Raw genomic sequence first — 21,971 nt, 5'->3', positions numbered from 1 at the left:
TGTAATTGAGAATTTTAACAGAAAACTGAAAAGTATAAGAAGGTACATTTCAGATTTGAAAAAGAAACAAAGAGAAATTCTACAACAAAAACATAACCAAAATTAAGAACTCAAAGGAAGAGTTTAACAGCAGATTAGAGAGCTGATTGGAAGATAAATCAGAAGAAAATAACCAGAAAGAATTATAAAAGGTTAGGAAAAGACAGAGAAGGTAAAAAACATTGGAGATTCATTAAAAAGATCTTTAATATAAATAACTGGAGTCTGAAAAGGAGAATAGAGAGAGAATGAGAGGAAAGCCATTTGAATGAATAATGTATGTGAATATTCCAGGCTGATGAAAGATGTCAATCCACAGATAACAGAAGCCCAACAAAAGCCAAGCAAAATAAACAAAGAGAAATTTCTCCACAGGAACATCACAGAAAAACTGCCCAAAACCAAAGAAAGAAAACCATTACAGCAACCAGAGAAAAAAATAAAAATCAAACTTAGGGCTGATTTTCACCAGAGATAATGGGAGCCAAAAGATAATGAACTGAAATCTTGAATGAGATGAAAGAAAATAACTGACAACCTAGAAGTCTATATCCAGGGGAAAAACGTTTCAAGAAGATGAAGTAAAGACATTTTAAGATAAAGAAAACTTTAAGAATTAATCCTCAACACATCTGCACTAAAGGAGACATGAAAGGGTATTCTAAGGCAGAAAGAAATGAATGAACTCCAGATACGAGGATGGTCAGAGATGCAGGAAAGAACTAGTAACAATAAAAATGGATAATATGCATAAATGTACACAAATACTAGGTATAAAATATCATTAAATATGAGTTGTATAAAATGATAATTCTTGGGGGTTTAAAAGATTTAGAGAATTAAAGTACATGCTACAAACAACTCATAATTCGGGAGAGGAGTAACGGTGTTAGCATTCTAAGATTTTTACCCTGTCTTGAAGGAAGACAAAAGTATGTTAACATTAGACTTTGATATGTCAAGAATATTGTAATCTCTAGGGTGACCTCCAAAGGAACTATAAAAGAATATAACTTCTAAACCAATAGAGTTAGAAAGTAGAATAATAAAAAAGAGTCACTCCAAAAGAAGGCAAGACATGAAGAAGAGATATACATACAGTAGGCATGACAAACAGAGCATAATGAAATGGTACATTTAACCTAAAATATATCAATAATTACATGAAAACTCAAAATAGACTAAATGCCTCAGCTAAAAGAAAAAAGATTGTCATTGTAATTAAAGAAACAAAACAATATGGTGTTCACAAAAGACATATCTAATATATAAGGCTACAAAAGAAAAGCTGGTGTAGCTTTATTAATATCAAAGTAAAGGCAAAAAGCATTACAAGTGCTAGAGAGATAATTCATAGTAATGAAAGTTCAATTCACCAGGAAAATACCACAACTGTAAATTTGTATGCATCTAAAAAAAAACATGGCCTAAAATATACAGAGCAAAAATTGACAGAACTGTAAGGAGAAACTTGCAAACTCACAATTGTAGTGGGAGATTTCAACATACCTTTCTTAGTAGATTAAGACTACTGTAGATCAAGCAGGTAATAAAATGGCTAAGGATATGGAAGATTTGAGGAAAACAGTTAACAAACAGAACTTAATGTTCTTGTAAGAGAAGAAAGCATCCAACAAGTACAGAATATATATTCTTATCAAGTATACATGCAATCTTTATAATAACTGAGCATATACGGAGACATAAAGCACGTCTCAATTTTAAAGGATTTAAATCTTACAAAACATGTTCAATGTTGTTGTTAGGTGCCATTGAGTCGGTTCCAACTCATAGCGACCCTATGTACAACAGAATAAAACACTGCCAGGTCCTGTGCCATCCTCACAATCCTTGCTATGTTTGAGCCCACTGTTGCAGCCACTCTGTCAATCCATCTCATCAAGGATCTTCCTCTTTTCTTCTGATCCTGTACTTTACCAAGCATGATGTCCTTCTCCAGGAACTGGTCCCTCCTAATAACGTGTCCTAAGTAAGCGAGACAAAGTCTCACCATCTTCCTTTTTAAGGAGCATTCTGGCTGTACTTCCTCCAAAACAGATTTGTTCGTTCTTCTGGCAGATCATAGTATATTCATTCAATATTCTTCACCAACACCATAATTCAAATGCATCAATTCTTGTTCAATCTTCCTTATTCATTGTCCAGCTTTCACATGCATATGAGGAGACTGAAAATACCATGGCTTGGGTCAGGTGCACCTTAGTCCTCAAAGTGACGTCTTTGCTTTCAATACTTTAAAGAGGTCTTTTGAAGTAGATTTGCCCAAAGCAATACGTCTCATTTGATTTCTTGAAGGCTGCTTCCATGGGAAGGAGCCCTGGTGGCACAGTGTTTAAGTGTTCGGCTGCCGACTGAAAGATTGGTGGTTCAAAACCACCAGTGGCTCCGTGGGAGAGAGATGTGGCAGTCTGTTTCTGTAAAGATTACAGCCTTGGAAACCCTATGGGGCAGTTCTACTCTGTCCTATAGGGTCGCTATGAGTAGGAATCAACTCGACGACACTGGGTTTGCTTTCATGAGCACTGGTTGTGGATCCAAGTAAAGTGAAATCCTTGACAACTTCAATACTTTCTCTGTCTTTCATGATGTTGCTTATTGGTCCAGTTGTGAGGATCTTTGTTTTCTTTATGTTGAGGCATAATCCATACTTCAAAGGTTGTGGTCTTTGATATTCATCAGTAAGTGCTTCAAATCCTCTTCACTTTCAGCAAGCGAGGTTGTGTCATCTACATATTGCCAGTTGTTAATGAGTATTCCTCCAGTCCTGATGCCACATTCTTCTTCATATGGTCCAGCTTCTCGGCACTCAGATTGAATTAAGTACGGTGAAAGGATACAACCCTGACACACACCTTTCCTGATTTTAAACCATGCAGTATCCCCTTGCTCTGTTCAAACGACTGCCTCTTGGTCTATGTATTTTTTTTTTAACCAATTTTCGGTTTGATTTTTAAAATTAATTGGTAAGATTTTTTAAAACTATATATTCTGTGTATGACCCATTGTTAGTTGTATGTATTGCATATATGCTCTCCCATTCTAGGCTTTGTTGTTGCTGTTCTCTTTATGGTGGTTTTGATGAACGGAAGTTCTTAATTTTAATATAGTTGGATTAATCAATCTTTTTCTGAATTTAATAATATTTCCCCTATAAACTATAATTCTAAAATTGTTATAGTTTTGCCTTTCATATGGAGATCTATGAGCCATTTGTAATGGATTCTTTAATGTAATGGAAGGTAGGTGTCCAATCTTATTTTTTTTTATATATGGATATCCAACTGTCCTAGCATCATTTATTTAAAAAAATCCTTTTCCTGTAGTTCTGCAGGACTGTTTCATAAAATCAAATGTTCATAGATGTGTGGGTCCATTTTAGGCTCTCTATTTTGCTCTTTTAGTCTATTTGGCTATTTCTTGGACAGTAACACAGTTTTAAATACAATACCTTTAAAATTTGTTCTGGTATCTGTTATGGATTGAATTATATCCCCCCAAAATATGTTATAAATCCTATCCCTATGCCTGTGGTTATAATGCCATTGAGAATGGGCTTTCTTTGTTATGTTAAGGAGGCAGTGTTAGTGTAGGGTATGACTTAAATCAATTTTGCATGCATACGAGGCGACTGAAAATATCATCGCTTGGGTCAGGTGCACCTTAGTCCTCAAAGTGACATCTTGGCTTTTTTAACACGTTAAAGAAGTCTTTTGCAGCAGATTTGCCCAATACAATACTTCGTCTGATTTCTTGACTGCTGCTGCCATGGGCGTTGATTGTGGATCCAAGTAAAATGAAATCCTTGACAACTTTGATCTTTTCTCTAATGTTGCTTATTGGTCCAGTTGTGAGGATTTTTGTTTTCTATATTGAGGTATAATCCATACTGAAAGCTACAGTCTTTGACCTTCATCAGTAAGTGCTTCAAGTCCTCTTCACTTACAGCAAGCAAGGTTGTATCATCTGCATACTGCAGGTTATTAATGAGTCTTCCTTCAATCCTGATACTGTGTTCTTCTTCATACAGTTCAGCTTCTGGGATTATTTGCTCAGCATACAGACTGAATAAATATGGCAAAAGGATACAACCCTGACGCACACCTTTCCTGACTTTAAACCAACTGCCTCTTGGGCTATGTACAGGTTGCTCATGAACACAATTAAGTGGAATTCCCATTTTTCGCAATGTTATCCATAATTTGTTATGATCCACACAGCTGAATGACTTTGCATAGTCAATATAACACAGACAAACATCTTTCTGGTATTCTCTGCTTTCAGTTAAGATCCATCTGACATCAGCAGTGATATCCCTTGTTCTACTTCCCCTTCTGAATCTGGCTAGAATTCCTGGCAGTTCCCTGTCGATGTATTGCTGCAGCTGCTTTTGAATGATCTTCCACAAAATTTTACTTGCATGTAATATTAATGATATTGTTTGATAATTTCTGCATTCTGTGCATCACCTTTCTTTGGAATGGGCACAAATATGGATCTCTTCTAGTCGGTTGGCCAGGTAGCTGTCTTCCAAAAAATAACCCCATGAAGCAAATAATAAATAACTGTTAAAATGAGAAAATATCCAGCACTGAATGCCACATATTAAAACTTGTAGAATGCCATTAAAGTAGTACTTAAAGGGAAATTTATAGATTTAAATGTGCATATTAGAAAACTGAGTCCAGTAATAAATTTTTCAAAAAACATATAATGATCAAGTTGACTTTATCCCAGGAACACAAGCTTCATTTAACAGGAGAAAATCAATAAATCACATTAACAGATTAAAAGAGAAAAAATATATCTTTTCAACAGAGGCAGAAAAAGCCTTTGATAAAATTCAACATCTGTACACACTTAGTGAACTAGTAAAAGAAGGGAAAAAGGGTGCCTGCTATTAAAAAAAAACAAAAACCAAAAACCAACCATTGCCGTCAGGCTGATTTCGACTCATAGCAACTGCCCCATAGGGTTTCCAAGGAGCAGCTGGTGGATGCCAACTGCCGACCTTTTGGTTAACAGCCAAGTTCTTAACCACTGTGCCACCAGGGCTCAAGTGCCTGCTATAGTCACTCTTATTTGACATCATACTAGATGTCTTAGGTAAGACATAAGATACAGATAAAATGTAGATGATATAATGATTTGAAAGGAAAAAGAATCAGTCAATATTTGCAGATTTTATGCTTATATACGTAGGAAATCTAAAAGAACCTATAATTTTTTTAAATTAAGAAATGGATTTGGAAAGATTTCAGGATAAAAAATTAACATAAAAATCCTTTATATATGCAAGGAATAATTTCAAGAAAATTTAAATATCAAAATCATAAAAATATTAAGCTTCTAGGGATAAATCTAATAAAATATATGCAGGATCTAAAAGGGCAATATTAGAAAACTTTCAGAGTCATTAAAAAGATCTAAATAAGTTAACATATTGTAAAAATGTCAATCTCCAAATCAATCTATGGAGTCAATGCAATTGAAATAAAAATCTCAGTAGGTGGGTGGGCTCAAGATGGCAGAGTAGTCAGACACTTCCTGTGGCCTCTCTTACAACTAAGACCCGAAAAAACAAGTGAATCAATTATATATGACAATCTAGGAGCCTGAACTTCAAAGGCAAAGTTGAGGAATCAGACTGAGTGGCAGGGGGCGGGAGAGATGGTTCAGAAGCAGCCAGGAGTTGCCAGACTTGACCCGGCAGGAACTGGTACCCTGCAGTTGGCACACATGGTGAGGCAAGCAGTTGCGCTCTGGACACGTTTTCCACACCAGGACAGACTGAGCGGCGGAGAGTCTACTCAAGCCTCCAGAAACAGTGAAAACCGATGCTCAATTGGCAAAAGATGAGTACATGTGTCTAACCTACCCCACATAAGGTAGATCCCAAAAGAAAGTCACCAAGACAAATTATAATCAAACTTGTCAAAATCAAAGATAAAGAGAGAATTTTAAGAGCGGCTAGGGATAAATGAAAAGTCATCTACAAAGGAGAGTCAATAAGACTAAACTCAGACTACTCAGCAGAAACCATGCAGGCAAGAAAGCAATGGGATGAAATATAGAAAGCCTTGAAGGAAAAAAATTGCCAGCCAAAAACTATATATCCAACAAAACTGTTTCTCAAATAAGATGGTGAAATTAGGGCATTTCCAGATAAACAGAAGTTTAGGGAATTTGCAAAAACCAAACCAAAATTACAAGAAATACTAAAGGGAGTCCTCCGGTTAGAAAATCAATAACATCAGATAACAATCCAAGACTAGAACACAGGACAGAACAACCAGATATCAACCCAGATAAGGAAGTCACAAAAATAAATCAAAGCTAAAACACTGTAAATAGGGAAACAGAGACATCAATATGTAAAAGATGACAACATTAAAAAAAAAAGAGGGACTGAAAAAACATCGTCTTAGATCTTTCATATGGAGAGGAAGTCAAGGTGATATAAAGAAATAAAAGCCTGGTTTAAACTTAGAAAAATAGGGGTAAATATTAAGGTAACCACAAAGGAAATTAACAATCCTACACATCAAAATAAAAAGACAAGAAAAACATAAAGACTCAGCAAACACAAAATCAACAACAATGAAAAAGATGAAAGGAAAACACATAAAGAAAAACAACTCAGCACAGAAATTTAAGCAGAACAAAGAAACTGTCAACAACACATAAAGAAAAAGACATCAAAATGACAGCACTAAACTCATACCTATCAATAATTACACTGAATGGAAATGGGCTAAATGTACCAATAAAGAGACAGAGAGTGGAAGAATTGATTAAAAAAAAAAAAAATCCATCTATATGCTGCCTACAAGTGACATACCTTAGACTTAAAGACACAAACTAAAACTCAAAGGATGGAAAAAGATATATCAAGCAAACAACAATCAAAAAAGAGCTGGAGTGGGAATATTAATCTCTGATAAAACAGACCTTAAAGTAAAATCCACCACAAAGGATAAGGGAGGACACTATGTAATGATTAAGGGTCAATACACCAAGATGACATAACTATAATAAATATTTACGCACCTGACGACAGGCTTACCAAAATACATAAAACAAACTCAAACAGCATTGAAAAGAGAGATAGACAGCTCCACAATAATAGTAGGAGACTTCAACACACCACTTTCGGTGAAGGACAGAACATCCAGAAAGCAGCTCAATAACGACATGGAAGATTAAATGCCACAATCAACCAACTTGACCTCATAGACATATACAGAACACTCCACCCAACAGCTGAAAGTATACTTTCTTTTCCAATCCACATGGAATGTTCTCCAGAATAGACCACATATTACGCCATAAAGCAAGCCTTAACAGACTCCAAAGCATCAAAATATTACAAAGCATCTTTTCTGACCATAGAGCCATAAAAGCAGAAATCGATAACAGAAAAAGAAAGGGAAAAAAATCAAACATACGGAAACTGAACAACACCTTGCTCACAAACTACTGGGTTACAGAAGAAATTAAGGACGGAATACAGAAATTCACAGAATCAAATGAGAATGAAAACACATCCTACCAGAACCTTTGGGACACAGCAAAAACAGTGCTCAGAGGTCAATTTATAGCAATAAATGCACACATCCAAAAAAAAGAAAAAAGGGCCAAAATCAGAACGTTAATTCTACAACTTGAACAGAGAGCAGCAAAAGAAGCCCTTGAGCACCAGAAAAAAGCAAATAATAAAAATTAGAGCAGAATTAAATGAAATAGGGAATAGAAAAACAATTGAAAGAGTTAACAAGACCAAATCTGGTTCTTTGAAAAGAGAAACAAAATCTATAAACCATTGGCCAAACTGACCAAAGGAAAACAGGAGAGGAAGCAGATAACCCAAATAAGAAATGAGATAGGGATATCACAACAGACCCAACTGAAATTAAAAGAATCATAACAGAATACCATGAAAAATTGTACTCTAACAAATTTGAAAACCTAGAGGAAATGGACAAGTTTTTAGAAACTCACTGCCTACCTAAACTAACAAACAGAGGTAGAACAACTAAATAAACCCATAACAAAAGAAGAGCTTGAAAAGGTAATTAAAAAACTCCCAACAAAAAAACAGCCCTGGTCCGGATGGCTTCACTGGAGAATTCTATCAAACTTTCAGAGAAGAGTTAACACCACTACTACTAAAGGTATTTCAGAGCATAGAAACTGATAGAATACTCCCAAACTAATTCTATGAAGCCAGCATAACCCTGATACCAAAACCAGGTAAAGACACCACAAAAAAAGAAAATTACAGACCGACATCCTTCAGGAACATAGATGCAAAAATCCTCAACAAAACTCTAGCTAATCGAATTCAACAACATTAAAAAAAAAAAAATTCACCATGACCAAGTGGGATTCATACCAGGTATGCAGGGATGGTTCAACATTAGAAAAACAATCAATGTAATCCATCAAATAAATAAAACAAAAGACAAGAGCCACATGATCTTATCAATCAATGCAGAAAAGGCATTTGACAAAGTCCAACACTGATTCATGATAAAAATTCTCAGCAAAATAGGAATAGAAGAGAAATTCCTCAATATAATTAAGGGCATTTATACAAAGCCAACAGCCCACATCATCCTAAATGGAGAAAGTCTGAAAGTATTCCCCTTGAGAATGGGAACCAGACAAGGATGCCCTTTATCACCACTCTTATTCAACATTGTGCTGGAGGTCCTAGCCAGAGCAATTAGGCTAGAAAAAAGAAATAAAGGGCTTCCAAATTGGTAAGGAAGAAGTCAAAGTATCTCTATTTGCAGATGATATGATCTTATACACAGAAAACCCCAAAGAATCTACAGGAAAACTACTGGAATTAACAGAAAATTTCAGTAAAGATCAGGATACAAGATAAACATACAGAAATCTGTTGGATTCCTCTACACCAACAAAGAGAACTTTGAAGAGGAAATCACCAAATCAATACCAGTTACAGTAGCCCCCAAGAAGATAAAATACTTAGGAATAAATCTAACCAGAGACATAAAAGACCTATATAAAGAAAACTACTAGACACTACTGCAAGAAACCAAAAGAGACCTGCATAAGGGAAAAAAGATACCTTGCTCACGGATAGGAAGACTCAACACTGTGAAAATGTCAATTCTACCCAAAGTGATCTATAGATACAATGCAATCTTGATCCAAATTCCACTGGCATTTTTTAATGAGATAGAGAAACAAATCACCAACTTCACATGGAAAGGGAAGAGGCCCCTGCATAAGTAAAGCATTACTGAAGAAGAACAAAGTAAGAGGCCTCACACTACCTGATTTTAGAATCTATTATACCGCCAAGGTACTCAAAACAGCCTGGTACTGGTACAACAACAGATATATAGACCAATGGAACAGAATTGAGAATCTACATATAAATTCATCCACCTATGAGCAGCTGATATTTGACAAAGGCCCAAAGTCCATTAATTGAGGAAAAGACAGTCTCTTTAACAAGTAGTATGGGCATAACTGGATATCCATCTGCAAAAAAATGAAACAAGACCCATACCTCACACCATGCATAAAAACTAACTCCAAATGGATCAAAGACCTAAATATAAAAACTAAAATGATAAAGATCAGAATAAAAAACAGGGACAACGCTAGGAGCCCTAATACATGGCATAAACAGAATACAAATCATAAGTAACAATACACAAACACCAGAAGAGAAGCTGGATAACTCGGAGTTCCTGAAAATTGAACACTTATGCTCATCAAAAGACTTCACCAAAGGAGTAAAAAGACAACCTACAGATTGGGGAAAAAATTTGGCTACGACAAATCCGATCAGCATCTAATCTCTAAAATCTATAAGATGCTGCAAAATCTCAACAACAAAAAGACAAATAACACAATTAAAAAGGAGGATATGAACAGGCACTTCACCAAAGAAGATATTCAGGCGGCTAACAGACATGTGAAGAAATGCTCACGATCATTAGCCATTAGAGAAATGCAAATCAAAACTACAGTGAGATGCCATCTCACCCCAACAAGGCTAGCATTAATCCAAAAAACACAAAATAATAAGTGTTGGAGAGGGTGTGGATAGACTGGAACACTTATACATTGTTGGTGGGAATGTAAAATGGTACAACCACTTTGGAAATCGATTTGGTGCTTCCTTATAAAGCTAGAAATAGAAGTACCATATGATCCAGTAATCCCGCACCTTGGAATATAACCTAGAGAAATAAGAGCCATTACACAAATAGATATATGCACACCCATGTTCACTGCAGCACTGTTCATAATAGCAAAAAGATGGAAACAAACTAGGGGCCCATCAACAGATGAATGGATAAACAAATTATGGTATATTCACACAATGGAACACTATCCAACGATAAAAAACAATGATGAATTCATGAAACATCTCATAACATGGATGAATCTGGAATGCATTATGCTGAGTGAATTTAGTCAGTCACAAAAGGACAAATATTGTATGAGACCACCATTATAAGAAATCGAGAAAAAGTTTAAACACAGAAGAAAAAATTATTTGATGGTTAGGAAGGTAGGGAGGGAGTGGGTATTCACTAACCAGACAGTAGATAAGAATTTATCTTAGGTGGATGGAAGGACAACACACAATACAGGGGAAGTCAGCACAACTAGACTAAACCAAAAGCTAAAAAGTTTCCTGAATACAACCAAACACTTCAAGGGACAGAATAGCAGGGGTGGGGGTTTGGGGATCATGCTTTCAGGGGACATTTAGGTCAGCTGGTATAACAAAGGTTACTAAGAAAATGTTTTGTATCCCATTTTGGTGTGTGGCATCTGGAGTCTTAAAAGCTAGCAAGCGGCCATCTAAGATGCATCAATTAGTCCCAACCCAGCTGGAGCAAAGGAGAATGAAGAACACCAAAGACACAAGGAAAATATTAGCCCAAGAGACAGAAAGGGCCACATAAACCAGAGACTCCATCAGCCTGAGACCAGAAGAACTAGATGGTGCCCGGCTACCACCAATGACCGCCGTGACAGGGAATACAAGAGAGAGTCCCTGACGGAACAGGAGAAAAGTGGTGTGCAGAATGCAAATTCTAGTAAAAGACCAGACTTGATGATCTGACTGAGACTGGAGGGACCCTGGAAGACATGGCCCCTGGTCTCTCTGTTGGCCCAGAGCTGAAACCACTCCTGAAGCCAACTCTTCAGACACAGATTAGACTGGAGTGTAAGACATAAAATGATACTCATGAAGAGAGTGCTTCTTAGCTCAAGTAGATACATGAGACTAAATGGTCAGCTCCTGTCCAGAGGCGAGGTGAAAAGGCAAAAAGGGACAGGAGCTGGTTGAATGTACATGGGAAATCTGGGGTGAAAAGGAGTGTGCTGTCACATTACAGGGAGATCAACTAGGGTCACATAACAATGTGTGTATAAATTTTTATATGAGAAACTCACTTGAACTGTAAAATTTCACTTAAAGCACAATTAAAAAAATCTCAATAGGTTGTGTGAGTGTGTGTGGTGTGTGTGTGTACGGAAATTGACTGGCTAATTCTAAAATTTATGTGGACATACAGAGGGCCCAGAACAGCCAGGAACCTCATTTGACAACGTGGAAGAATTTGTTCTTTAAGATATTGTCTTAGTAATCTAGTGCTGCTATAACAGAAATACCACAAGTGGGTGGCATTAATGAAACAGAAATTTATTTTCTCAAAGTTTTGGAAGTTAGAAGTCCAAATTCAGGCTCTAGGAGAATTCAGGCGCTCTCTCTGTCCACTTGGGTTGGTGGGGTGGGGGTGGTTCTAGTCTCTTTTCAGCTTCTATTCCTAGGTTCCTTGATAATCATGTGGTGTGTATCTTCCCCCTCCTTTGTGCTTGCTTGCTTGCTTAATCTGTTCTTTTATATCTCAAAAGAGATTGATTTAAGTCATACTCTACACTAATACTGCCTCCTTTAACATAACAAAGAAAACCTATTCCCAATGGCATTATAACCACAGGTATAGGGGTAGGATTTATAACATATTTTGGGGGGATATAATTCAATCCATAACAGATACCAAAAAATATTTTAAAGGTATTGTATTTAAAACTATGTTACCCAGAAATAGCCAAATAGACTAAAGAAGCAAAATAGAGAGCCCAGAAATGGACCCACACATCTATGAACACTTGATTTTATGAAATAGTCCTGCAGAACTACAGGGAAAGGATTTTATTTTATTTTAATAAATGGTCCTAGGACAGTTGGCTATCCATATATAAAAAAAAATGAGATTGGACATCTACCTTCCATCATATTAAAAAATCTGTTACAAATGGGTCATAGCTCTCCATGTGAAAGGCAAAACTATAATAATTTTAGAATTATAAAGAGTTTATAGGAGAATACATTCTGAATTCAGAAAAAAGATTGATTAACCCAACTAAATTAAAATTAAGAACTTCTATTCATCAAAACCACCATAAAAAGAATAGCAACAACAAAACCTAGAATGGGAGAGCATATATATATGCAATACATACAACTAACAATGGATCATATACAGACTATGTAGTTTTAAAAAATCTTACGAGTTAATTTTTCAAATCAAACCAAATACTGGTTAAAAAAAGAAAACAAAAAACTAAAAAGAGGATATCCAAATGACATATGTATCAGCCTCATCAATAATTAGGAAAATTCAAATTAAACCACAATGGGATACATGTACAAAACCACCAGACTGACAAATATTAAAATGTCTGGCAAATGTCAGGGATATGTGCAGCACTGGAACTCATACATTGGTTTCTTCCATTTTCACTTGGGTTTTGCCTCAGTCCAAGAGGGTACAGGAGTTCCACTGACCCTCTTATACAATCAGATGTCCTAGTCCCACAGTCTCAACACTCTCCATATGCATGTTGTTGTTGTTGTTAGGTGCCCTAGAGTCGGTTCCAACTCACAGTGACCCTGTGTACAACAGAATGAAACACTGCCTAGTCCTGTGTCTTCCTCACAATCATTGTTATGTTTGAGCCCATTGCTGTGGCCACTGTGTCAATCCATCTTGTTGAGGGTCTTCCTTTTTTTTGATGACACTCTACTTTACCAAGCATGATGTCCTTCTCCAGGGACTGGTCTCTCCTGATAACATGTCCAAAGTAAGTGAGATGAAGTTTCGCCATCCTCGTTTCTAAGGAGCATTCTGGCTGTACTTCTTCTAAGACAGATTTGTCCATTCTTCTGGCAGACCATGGTATAGTCAGTATTCTTCGCCAACACCATAATTTGAATGCATCAATTCTTGTTCGGTCTTCTTTATTCATTGTCCAGCTTTCACATACATATGAGATGACTGAAAACACCATGGCTTGGATCAGGTGCACCTTAGTCCTCAAAGTGACATCGTTGCTTTTAAACACTTTAAAGAGGTCTTTTGCTGCAGATTTCTTGACTGCTGCTTCCATGACTGTTGACTGTGGATCCAAGTAAAATGAAACCCTCCACATGCATAAAGGTTACTAATGCAGGGTTTGTCTTCACTTGTGGATGATGGTTTACTGCTGTTCATTTCTCTATTTACTATCAGTCTTCTTTCCATCACAGCCAATTTTTTTCCAGAAAGAGGAGTCTGTATCTAATATGAGCTCAGATTTTGCTGTCTTGCAGTAGATGCTGGCTTGGTGATGGAGGTAATTTTAAATAGTTAAACTTTTGACTACTAGTGGTTCGAACTCACTCAGACTGCTTGGCAGTTTGAACCCACTCATAGGTGCCTTGGAAGACAGGCCTAGAGATCTGTTTGCAAAAGGTCACAGTCTTGAAAACCCTATGGAGCAGTTCTACTCTGCCCACATGGGGTCGCCATGAGTCAGAATCTATTAGTCAGCAACTAAAAACAGCAATAATAGGATACAGAAGGGAGCAGTGGTGGTTTAGTTGTGGTTCAGTGGTAGAATTCTCAGCTTCCACACAGGAGACCCAGTTCAATTCTCAGTCCCTGCACCTCGTGCACAACCACCACGTGTCTGTGTGTTGCTATGGTCCTGAGCAGGTTTCAGTAGAGCTTCCAGACAGAGGAGGAAAAAAGGCCTGGTTGATCTACTTCCAAAAACCACCCTACGGATCACAACGGTTTGTTCTGCAACTGATCATAGGGATGGTACACGACCGTTTCCTTTCTATTGTGCATGGGGTGCTATGAGTCGGGGACAACTCAATGGCAGCTAACAACAACAGGATATAGGAAGAAATTGATGCCTTACCCTCCTTCTTCTTCTCTTTTGTCTTAGGCTTCAGGTGGTTTTCTTCTGGGACATTGGAGGGGCAATAAACTATGTGATTGAAGGAGTTTAGCAAAAAGTCATAGAACGATGGGAGAATCTCTGGAATTGGAAGTAGCAGAAGGTAATTGGGGATGTGTTGTGCAGGGAAAGTCAGCTTATAGATACAACCAAGCCACGAAAGAACTTGGTTCCCTGAGCCTCAGATGCCAGCCTTCCCAAACGAGAAGGTCTCCTCTCAAATCCCAACACTCCATGGAGATAGATTTGACCTAGAGCTGGGGCAACATGGTCAGAATCAGGCCAGAGATGATTCCAAGACTGGTAGATTGTAGTAGAAGGTAGAGCTCATCTGAGAGTGTTGGGTGGGGCAAGGAAAAGAACAGGTAGGACATTACAGTTCTTAGAATTATCCCATCACCTTAAAATAGGTAGATGTTGGGGGCCTTAGATAATTATAGCTGTAAACCTTATGTTTATCTTATCTGCCACTCACTGAATTCACTATGCAGTGTAAGTTGACAGTCGTCATTGGATTTTGATGTGGAACTTAAAGGCATTAAGTGTTATTTCTGCTATTAGTTATAGCCATCCTAGATTAATAGGTGACTAAGAATACAGAAAGATTTAGAATTATTTAAAGGTTCACATTCTGGTTGAATATTATCTCACTTTTAAATATAAAATTAGAAATCAAAAGAAGGATCTTTAAAACTAATAAGTGTATATTAAATTTTAAATGTACTCCAAAAACTCCTAAATTCCACAAGTGTTTCTTGCCCTTAGACAGTTCACAAGGGGGCGGGTCACTGATCAACTATCTCCTTGAGCAGTTGTATAATTTTGGCAGCTGCCTCTTACTAGCCACATTTTTTGAAAATTCCTCAGAGCCAAGAGTATCTGGCAAGAGGAGTCAAAATGCTGCTGGTGTCCAGGAATTGGATTTGTTACAAACGGAGATGTTCCAGCTCTCTGAATTTCCCAGCTCCATTGTTAGAGAAGTATGATAAATGGATCGAGTGTGTCTGCCCTTGTGAACTGATTAAGTTTCAAACAGCTTTAAAAATGACAGGAAGCCAGTTTTCTCTGGCTAAGTCTTGGGTAGCATAGATGAGTCTATAACTGAACCCTAGAAATAAGGGAAGGCATGTTAAGAGGCTTTTCCTAGGGATTTCTGCCTTTCAAAGCAGAGGCAAAAGCTCTTTCATTTGAATATGAAATGTTCATGATCACGAACATGATCTCTTTGGAACTATTCATACTGCAATTAGTATTCCAGGGCACAGAGTGAAAATTCCAGGAATATTGTGCCATTAAAGCAAATGTGCTTAAAGAATCCACTTGAGGCTTTTCTGATGATGATTCTTGTAGTTGGAGGACTTTTCTACTTTGTATCTTCCTTTTACCCGCTCTAACTTGGTAGGGAGCCAGTTAAGGGGGCAAACTGAACCCTCAGCTCTTCAAATGCAAGGGTGATTCAACATTAGAAAATTAATCAATGCAATACACCACATTAATAGAACAAAGGAAAAAAAAAAACCCACACAATCCTCTCAATTGACACAGATCAGGCATTTGACAAAAACAACACTCAAATCCCTCAACATGATAAAGGGCATTTATGAAAAACCCACAGCTAGCATTAAACACAATGGTGAAAGCCTGAAAGCTTTTCATCTAAAATCAGGAATAAGACAAGGATGTCTGCTTTCACCTCTGCTTCTCAACATGGCACCGGAAGATCTAGCCAGTGTAATTAGGTAAGACAATGAAGAAGAAGAGGGAAAAGGTATCCAAATTGGAAAGAGAGAAATAAAACTATCTCTATTCACAGATGACGTGATCATATAGAAAATCCCAAACTCCACAAGAAAGCTACTAGAGCCAATGAAAGAATTTGGCAATGTCACAGGACCAACACAAAAAGTTGTGTTTCTATTCACTAGCAATGAAGTCTGAAAAGGAAATCAAGAAAGCAATACCGTTAAGATAGCATCAAAAAGAATAAAATAGCTAGGAATAAATTCACCATTTAAAAGTAACCTTTTTCTTGTTTCAGTGTGAGTTTAGTTGTTGCAATCCTACCTTTCAGAGTTCTTACAGAGTTGAGACTACAGAATTCTAACTGCTTTTCTTTGTTCTCACACGGCAGAGTCGAGATTTGAGAACTGCTCAGGCTGCCATCTTTCGAGAATCCCTCTGAACTTTTTTTTTTTGTAGTAAGACTACTATGTATATAATCTAAAACTGTAACGAAAATGACAAAATAGGCATTTGTGATATTAGCAGAAAATTTCATCATAAATTCTGCACATAAAAATATGTCTTCAATGTCTCCCATCTATACGAATTCATAAATACTCCTAACACAGCTCTCAAATAGAAGGAAGAGAAACATTTTGGTTAAACAAATTTAAAATGAACCATTGTTCTACTCTTTTTATTTATTCTGAGTTCAAAGTTAGGATGGATTATAAACCATCATTTATGCTTTTAAATATTTTGGTAATTTTTAAGCATCCTGATGCTGAGCTGCCTAACTATTCACCTACTTCCTAACCAAAAATACTTTAATTCCTAAAACAGGTTTGATGTGTTTAAGTTAGCCTGTAGGTTGATTTTTAAGTTATACTTTACTTTTCTGGACTTTTCTCTTATTACTCCATTAAAATGAAACAATTTGATCTAAACCAATGCAATAAACAAAAACTTAAATGTATTCCCACATATGCCTATGATGAGCACAGAAGGGAGAATGAGATTCAAAAAATTAATTGACTTTGTTGTGGAGAGAAAGACTACAGACCCAATTTTAAAATATGGCTTTACTCATTATCTGCCTGTAGGGAGAAATGAGGGAATTGCTTCCCAGCCAGAAGTCTATCATATCTCAGTTCTTACATCCACCTTATGCATTCTCATTCTCTTTTATATGTGAGTATAACTGAAGAATACAAATATCCCATCTTCCTCTCCAACACAGACAACACATACCCACCCCTTAGGAGTTGCTTTGTGATCCACCAAGGAGAGAGGAACTGTACTCAAGTAAATTTCTACAGATTATCTGAAATGTAAAGGCCTATTTGTAAATAAGTCAAATATATATTTGAATACAAGAAAAGTCACGGTATCTGTTCAGAAAAACGAAGGGGAGTAGGACAATGAAGATTTGTGAGGGGATCATAATGTTTGATCAAGGGAGTACAAGTCAGAGGTTTTTTTTTTTGATAGTTAAATTCTGTTAATTCTGGAAAGCTTCATCTCCCCATCACCTTAAGGTCCTAAATGGAATTTTGGTGTAAACTGGTTCCATTGCTAGAACTCTGAGAGGCCTCTGTGTGTTGGCTCCTGGTGAGAAGAAGTCAATGCAGCTTCCAGGTAAAGATAAACTGCATGGACTTGCCAAAGCAAATGCTCTGTAAATTCCTCTGAGGATGTAAGGGGAGAAATATTGCTATTGCACCTGCACATTAGAAACAACAAACACTATTTAATTAAAACAGAATTACTTAGTTAACAGTAGTATGAAACTTATCATTTCACAGTATTTGCACAAATAAAGGATGTGCCAATGAACAGTGCCTTTCTAAAATGTCTCTGTGATTCTTATCAAATCACACTTTTCCTCATTTTTTTTTTTTTCATTTTAAAAGAAAATTGGCCCTGAAACACCATCCAGACAAGAATCCAGATGACCCAACGGCTGCTGAAAAATTTAAAGAAATCAACAATGCCCACACAATACTTACTGACATGTCAAAGAGAAACATATATGACAAGTATGGATCGCTGGGACTCTATGTGGCCGAGCAGTTTGGAGATGAAAATGTTAATACCTACTTCATGCTGTCAAGCTGGTGGGCAAAGGTGAGTCAGATTATTTTTTCTTCAAAAACCATTTCCTGGAAGACCATGGACTTATTGACTCTGCTAGGCTCCATCTCAAATATAGTCTAACTTGGTTATTATTAAACTCTTGCAAAAAAAAGGAGATAATGCTTCCATCAAAAGCTGTTATTTGAAGATCGTTTTTGCTTTAGCTGTTCAGATAATTCTGAAATACAGCATGACTTAAAATACTTCTGGTCATTAATTACATTTGAAGCTGGAGCTTCAGGTTAATTCTGACTGCCCTCCCTCCCCCACCCCGGTAATGACTAATTAAAAACTGACTCATTGCTCAAAACCAAAAATAATTTATTAGTATGACAACTGTTTAATAAATAATAAATGAATGTAGAATAAATTTAGCCAGTTCTTAACTATCTCTAGCATAGTCTACATCAGCTATAACAATCCTTGGGATTAATGTGTGGTCACGGTCTCACAGGCTCACATGAGCCTGCTGTGAGGTCATGGAGAAGGAAAGGAGGGGGAAGGGTGAGACTTAAGTAATAGAGGACAGGAAGTTGGAGAAAGACAGAGAGAGAAAATGGACACCTGTCAGTAAAGAGGCAACATTTTTAAGGACTTTATGCACAAAGAATTGACTTTTGTACAGTAAATTTTGTTTGGTTTCCTAGGAATCCCTAGTACGTTTGGTGATGGTTTTATATTTGTGTATGAGTTTTAATATCTTTTTCTTCTGATAAAAGTATACTTACATATGCACCAGACATAAAGTCCATCAGCATATTTTGTGGATCGTTTGCCTCACATTCATATGCATTGTAATTAATAATGATAATAGAAACAAACAGCCACAAAGACAGGTTTTATATTCAATAGTATTCTGGTTGTTATTTTCTGCCACTAACATAAATCTTGCTAAATTGAAGAGTTTCTTTTCTGCAGGAAAAGAGAGAAAGTATTTTTGTACATGAGCATGGAGAGAGTCTGTAACCTAAAGCCTCATTTGCTTTTTGCAGCCACCAGCATTCTTTTTCCGGGGGATACCTGGGGTCTTTCTGAAATCTTCCCTTTCTCCTCTTTCACAGTAGTTGAAGACTTGGGAAGGAGACAAGTTCCTGCCAAGTAGGGTTGGAACTTGGAACGAGAGTGTATATACCGACAATGTCATTTATGATGACAGACTGAATGTTCATATCACAGTATAGGCTTTGGTGGGCCTGCCTGGGAACTGAACCACCAGGCATGATGCTCTTTCCATGGGAAGGTACATCTAGAGTACCAGGTAGTTGCACACAAGCACCTGATTGTATATTGGGGCTGTGCACATATAAATGAGAATAGGTTTTCTTGCCAAGGAAGTTGACAAAATTGACCAAAATTCATATAGACTGCAGAAGCTGTCCACTAGTGTAAGAGATATCCAAAATAATTCCTGATGTGAATATTGAAAAATAAGACTGCAAAAAATACACCTTGCCCTTCTGCTTGTGCCAAAGCCCAATTTCATGACCCGTTACAGTGAGCTGGCTCATGGTGATCACTTATTAAACATATTACCTGAACAAATCAGTGCACCATCAAAAAAATGTACTTAAATTACTCCAAACAAGCAGAAGAAAGGAAATAATAAAAATCAGAGCAGAAATCAACAAAATTGAAAACAGGGATACAATCCAGAAAATCAATGAAACCAAAAGCTTGTACTTTGAAAAGATCAATTAAATCTATAAATGTCTAGGCATACTAACCAAGGAAGTGGGGACAAAGACGGAGACAAGACACATTCACGCACACACAAAATGTATTAAAAAATATCAGACTTGTGCCTGGTACTGTTCCTTGTTGTTAGTTGCTGTTGAGTGGATTCTGACACATGACAACTCCATGTGTGCAGAGTAAAACTGTTCCATAGGGTTTTCAAGGCTGTAACCTTTCAGAAGCAGATCTCCAGGCCTGTCTTCTGAGGTGCCTCTGGGTGGGTTCCAATCTTTCAGTGAGTAGTTGATTGCTTAACTGTTTGTGCCACCTAGGGACTCCTAATACTGTGATAAGCAGTGTAAGGAATGAAGTAAGGTCATTTTATGCAATAAGCAGACAATCTAGTTGGGAGAGTTAAAAATAAAAATATATGAATGACAAGAAAATTTTCAGAGAAGAGAATAGCTTAGGAATTGGATAAGGGAGGAGCATCCTGGGGCTATGGCTCGGGAGTGCTGCGCAGGAAGGTTTTGGAGGCAGTTGGTGAGGAGAGTCTTGAAGTTTTTTTTTCAGAATAATTGACCTAAGACTATGAAAACATAGGAAAGCACCACAAAGAGATTAGAGGTGTCAGAGTCATAACTAAAACTTAACCGCCCAAGTCACCCTGGGCTCCACTCACAAATGGGGCCAGGTTGAATAGATGGGGTCCTGGGCCAGGATTGCCAACGTGGAAGATTTCTACCATGAATTATTAAAGAACTTCACACACACCTAGGTGGTCTTTATCCTCTTGCCCCCAGGGACAGACAAAATCTACATTTGGATTCAAAGACTTGTGAGCCACTTTCTTTCTGTCTCAAATAATATATTTTAAATAAAATCATGAATTGATTTTTCTGGATTCACAAAAAATTGCCTTATTATAACTTCAGGTTGGGGGAGTCAGGAAAGTTTCTTTTAATCTTTAGCTACAGCAATTTTATTGAGTGTTATGGATTGAAATGTGTCCTTCCAAAATGTGCGTCAACTTGGTTAGGCCACGATTCCCAGTATTGTGTGACTGTCCACCATTCCATCATCTGATATGATTTTCCTGCGTGTTGTAAATCCCACCTCTATGATGTTAATGAGGCAAGATTAGAGGCAGTTATGTTAATAAGGCAGGACTCAATCTACAAAATGAGGTTGTATCCTGAGTCAATCTCTTTTGAGATAAAAAAAAGAGAGAAGTGAGCAGAAAGACAAGGGGACCTCATACCACCAAGAAAGAACTGCCGGGAGCACAGCGCATCCTTTGGACCCAGGGTCCCTGCGCTGAGAAGCTCCTGACCAGGGAAAGATTGATGACAAGGACTTTTCCCCAGAACCAATAGACCAAAACCAAAACCAAACCTGTTGCCGTCGAGTCGATTCTGACTCACAGCGACCCTATGTGACAGAGTCGCACTTGGTAACTACCACAGCATTTCCAAGGAGAACAAATAGAGAAAGAGAGAAAGCCTTGTCCAGGAGCTGGCACCCTGAATTTGGACTTCTAGGCTCCTAGACTGTAAGAGAATAAATTTCTGTTTGTTAAAGCTGTCCACTTGTGATATTTCTGTTATAGCAGCACTAGATAACTAAGACAGCAAGCAAATATTTTTTGTTTGTGGGGAAATCCTGGTACAATTTAGTAGGAAAAACAAATTGTTGATCTGTTCATTACTCTGAAGCCCTGGTGGCACAGTAGTTAAGAGCTACGGCGAGCTATGGCTGCAAAACAAAAAGGTCAGCAGTTCGAATCCACCAGCTGCTCCTCAGAAACCCTCTGGGGCGGTTCTACTGTGTCCTATAGGGTTGCTATGAGTCAGAATCGATTCAATGGCAACGGGTTTTATTCATTACTTTATACATTCATTAACTCATTAGGCATTTTTTAAGTGTCTACCACACGCCGGGCACTAAATTCTTAGCAAGAAGGGATTCAAACATGAATAACACATAATTTTAGCCTAGACTATCTTCGCTCAAGGGCCCTGTCGGCACAGTGGGTTAAGAACTCTGCCGCTAACTGGAAAAGGTAGGCAATTTGAACCCACCAGCTG

The 21,971-nt window shown here is 37.3% G+C and overlaps 1 protein-coding gene across 1 annotated transcript in view; it reads left to right on the top strand.

The window, feature by feature from the left end:
* The window catches only part of DNAJC5B (DnaJ heat shock protein family (Hsp40) member C5 beta), a 63,962-nt gene that overhangs the window by 30,432 nt on the left and 11,559 nt on the right, over positions 1 to 21,971 (top strand). Inside the window, exon 3 of the mRNA XM_004372602.2 lies at positions 17,988 to 18,201. Within this exon, the coding sequence (XP_004372659.1) occupies positions 17,988 to 18,201 (214 nt within the window). The remainder of the gene's footprint in view (positions 1 to 17,987; positions 18,202 to 21,971) is intronic.

The sequence above is a fragment of the Trichechus manatus genome, unplaced genomic scaffold (genome assembly GCF_000243295.1).
Source record: "Trichechus manatus latirostris isolate Lorelei unplaced genomic scaffold, TriManLat1.0 scaffold00018, whole genome shotgun sequence".
NCBI lineage: Eukaryota > Metazoa > Chordata > Mammalia > Sirenia > Trichechidae > Trichechus > Trichechus manatus.
The sequence above is the reverse complement of the archived record's forward strand: the minus strand, read 5'-3'. Positions and strand labels throughout refer to the sequence as shown.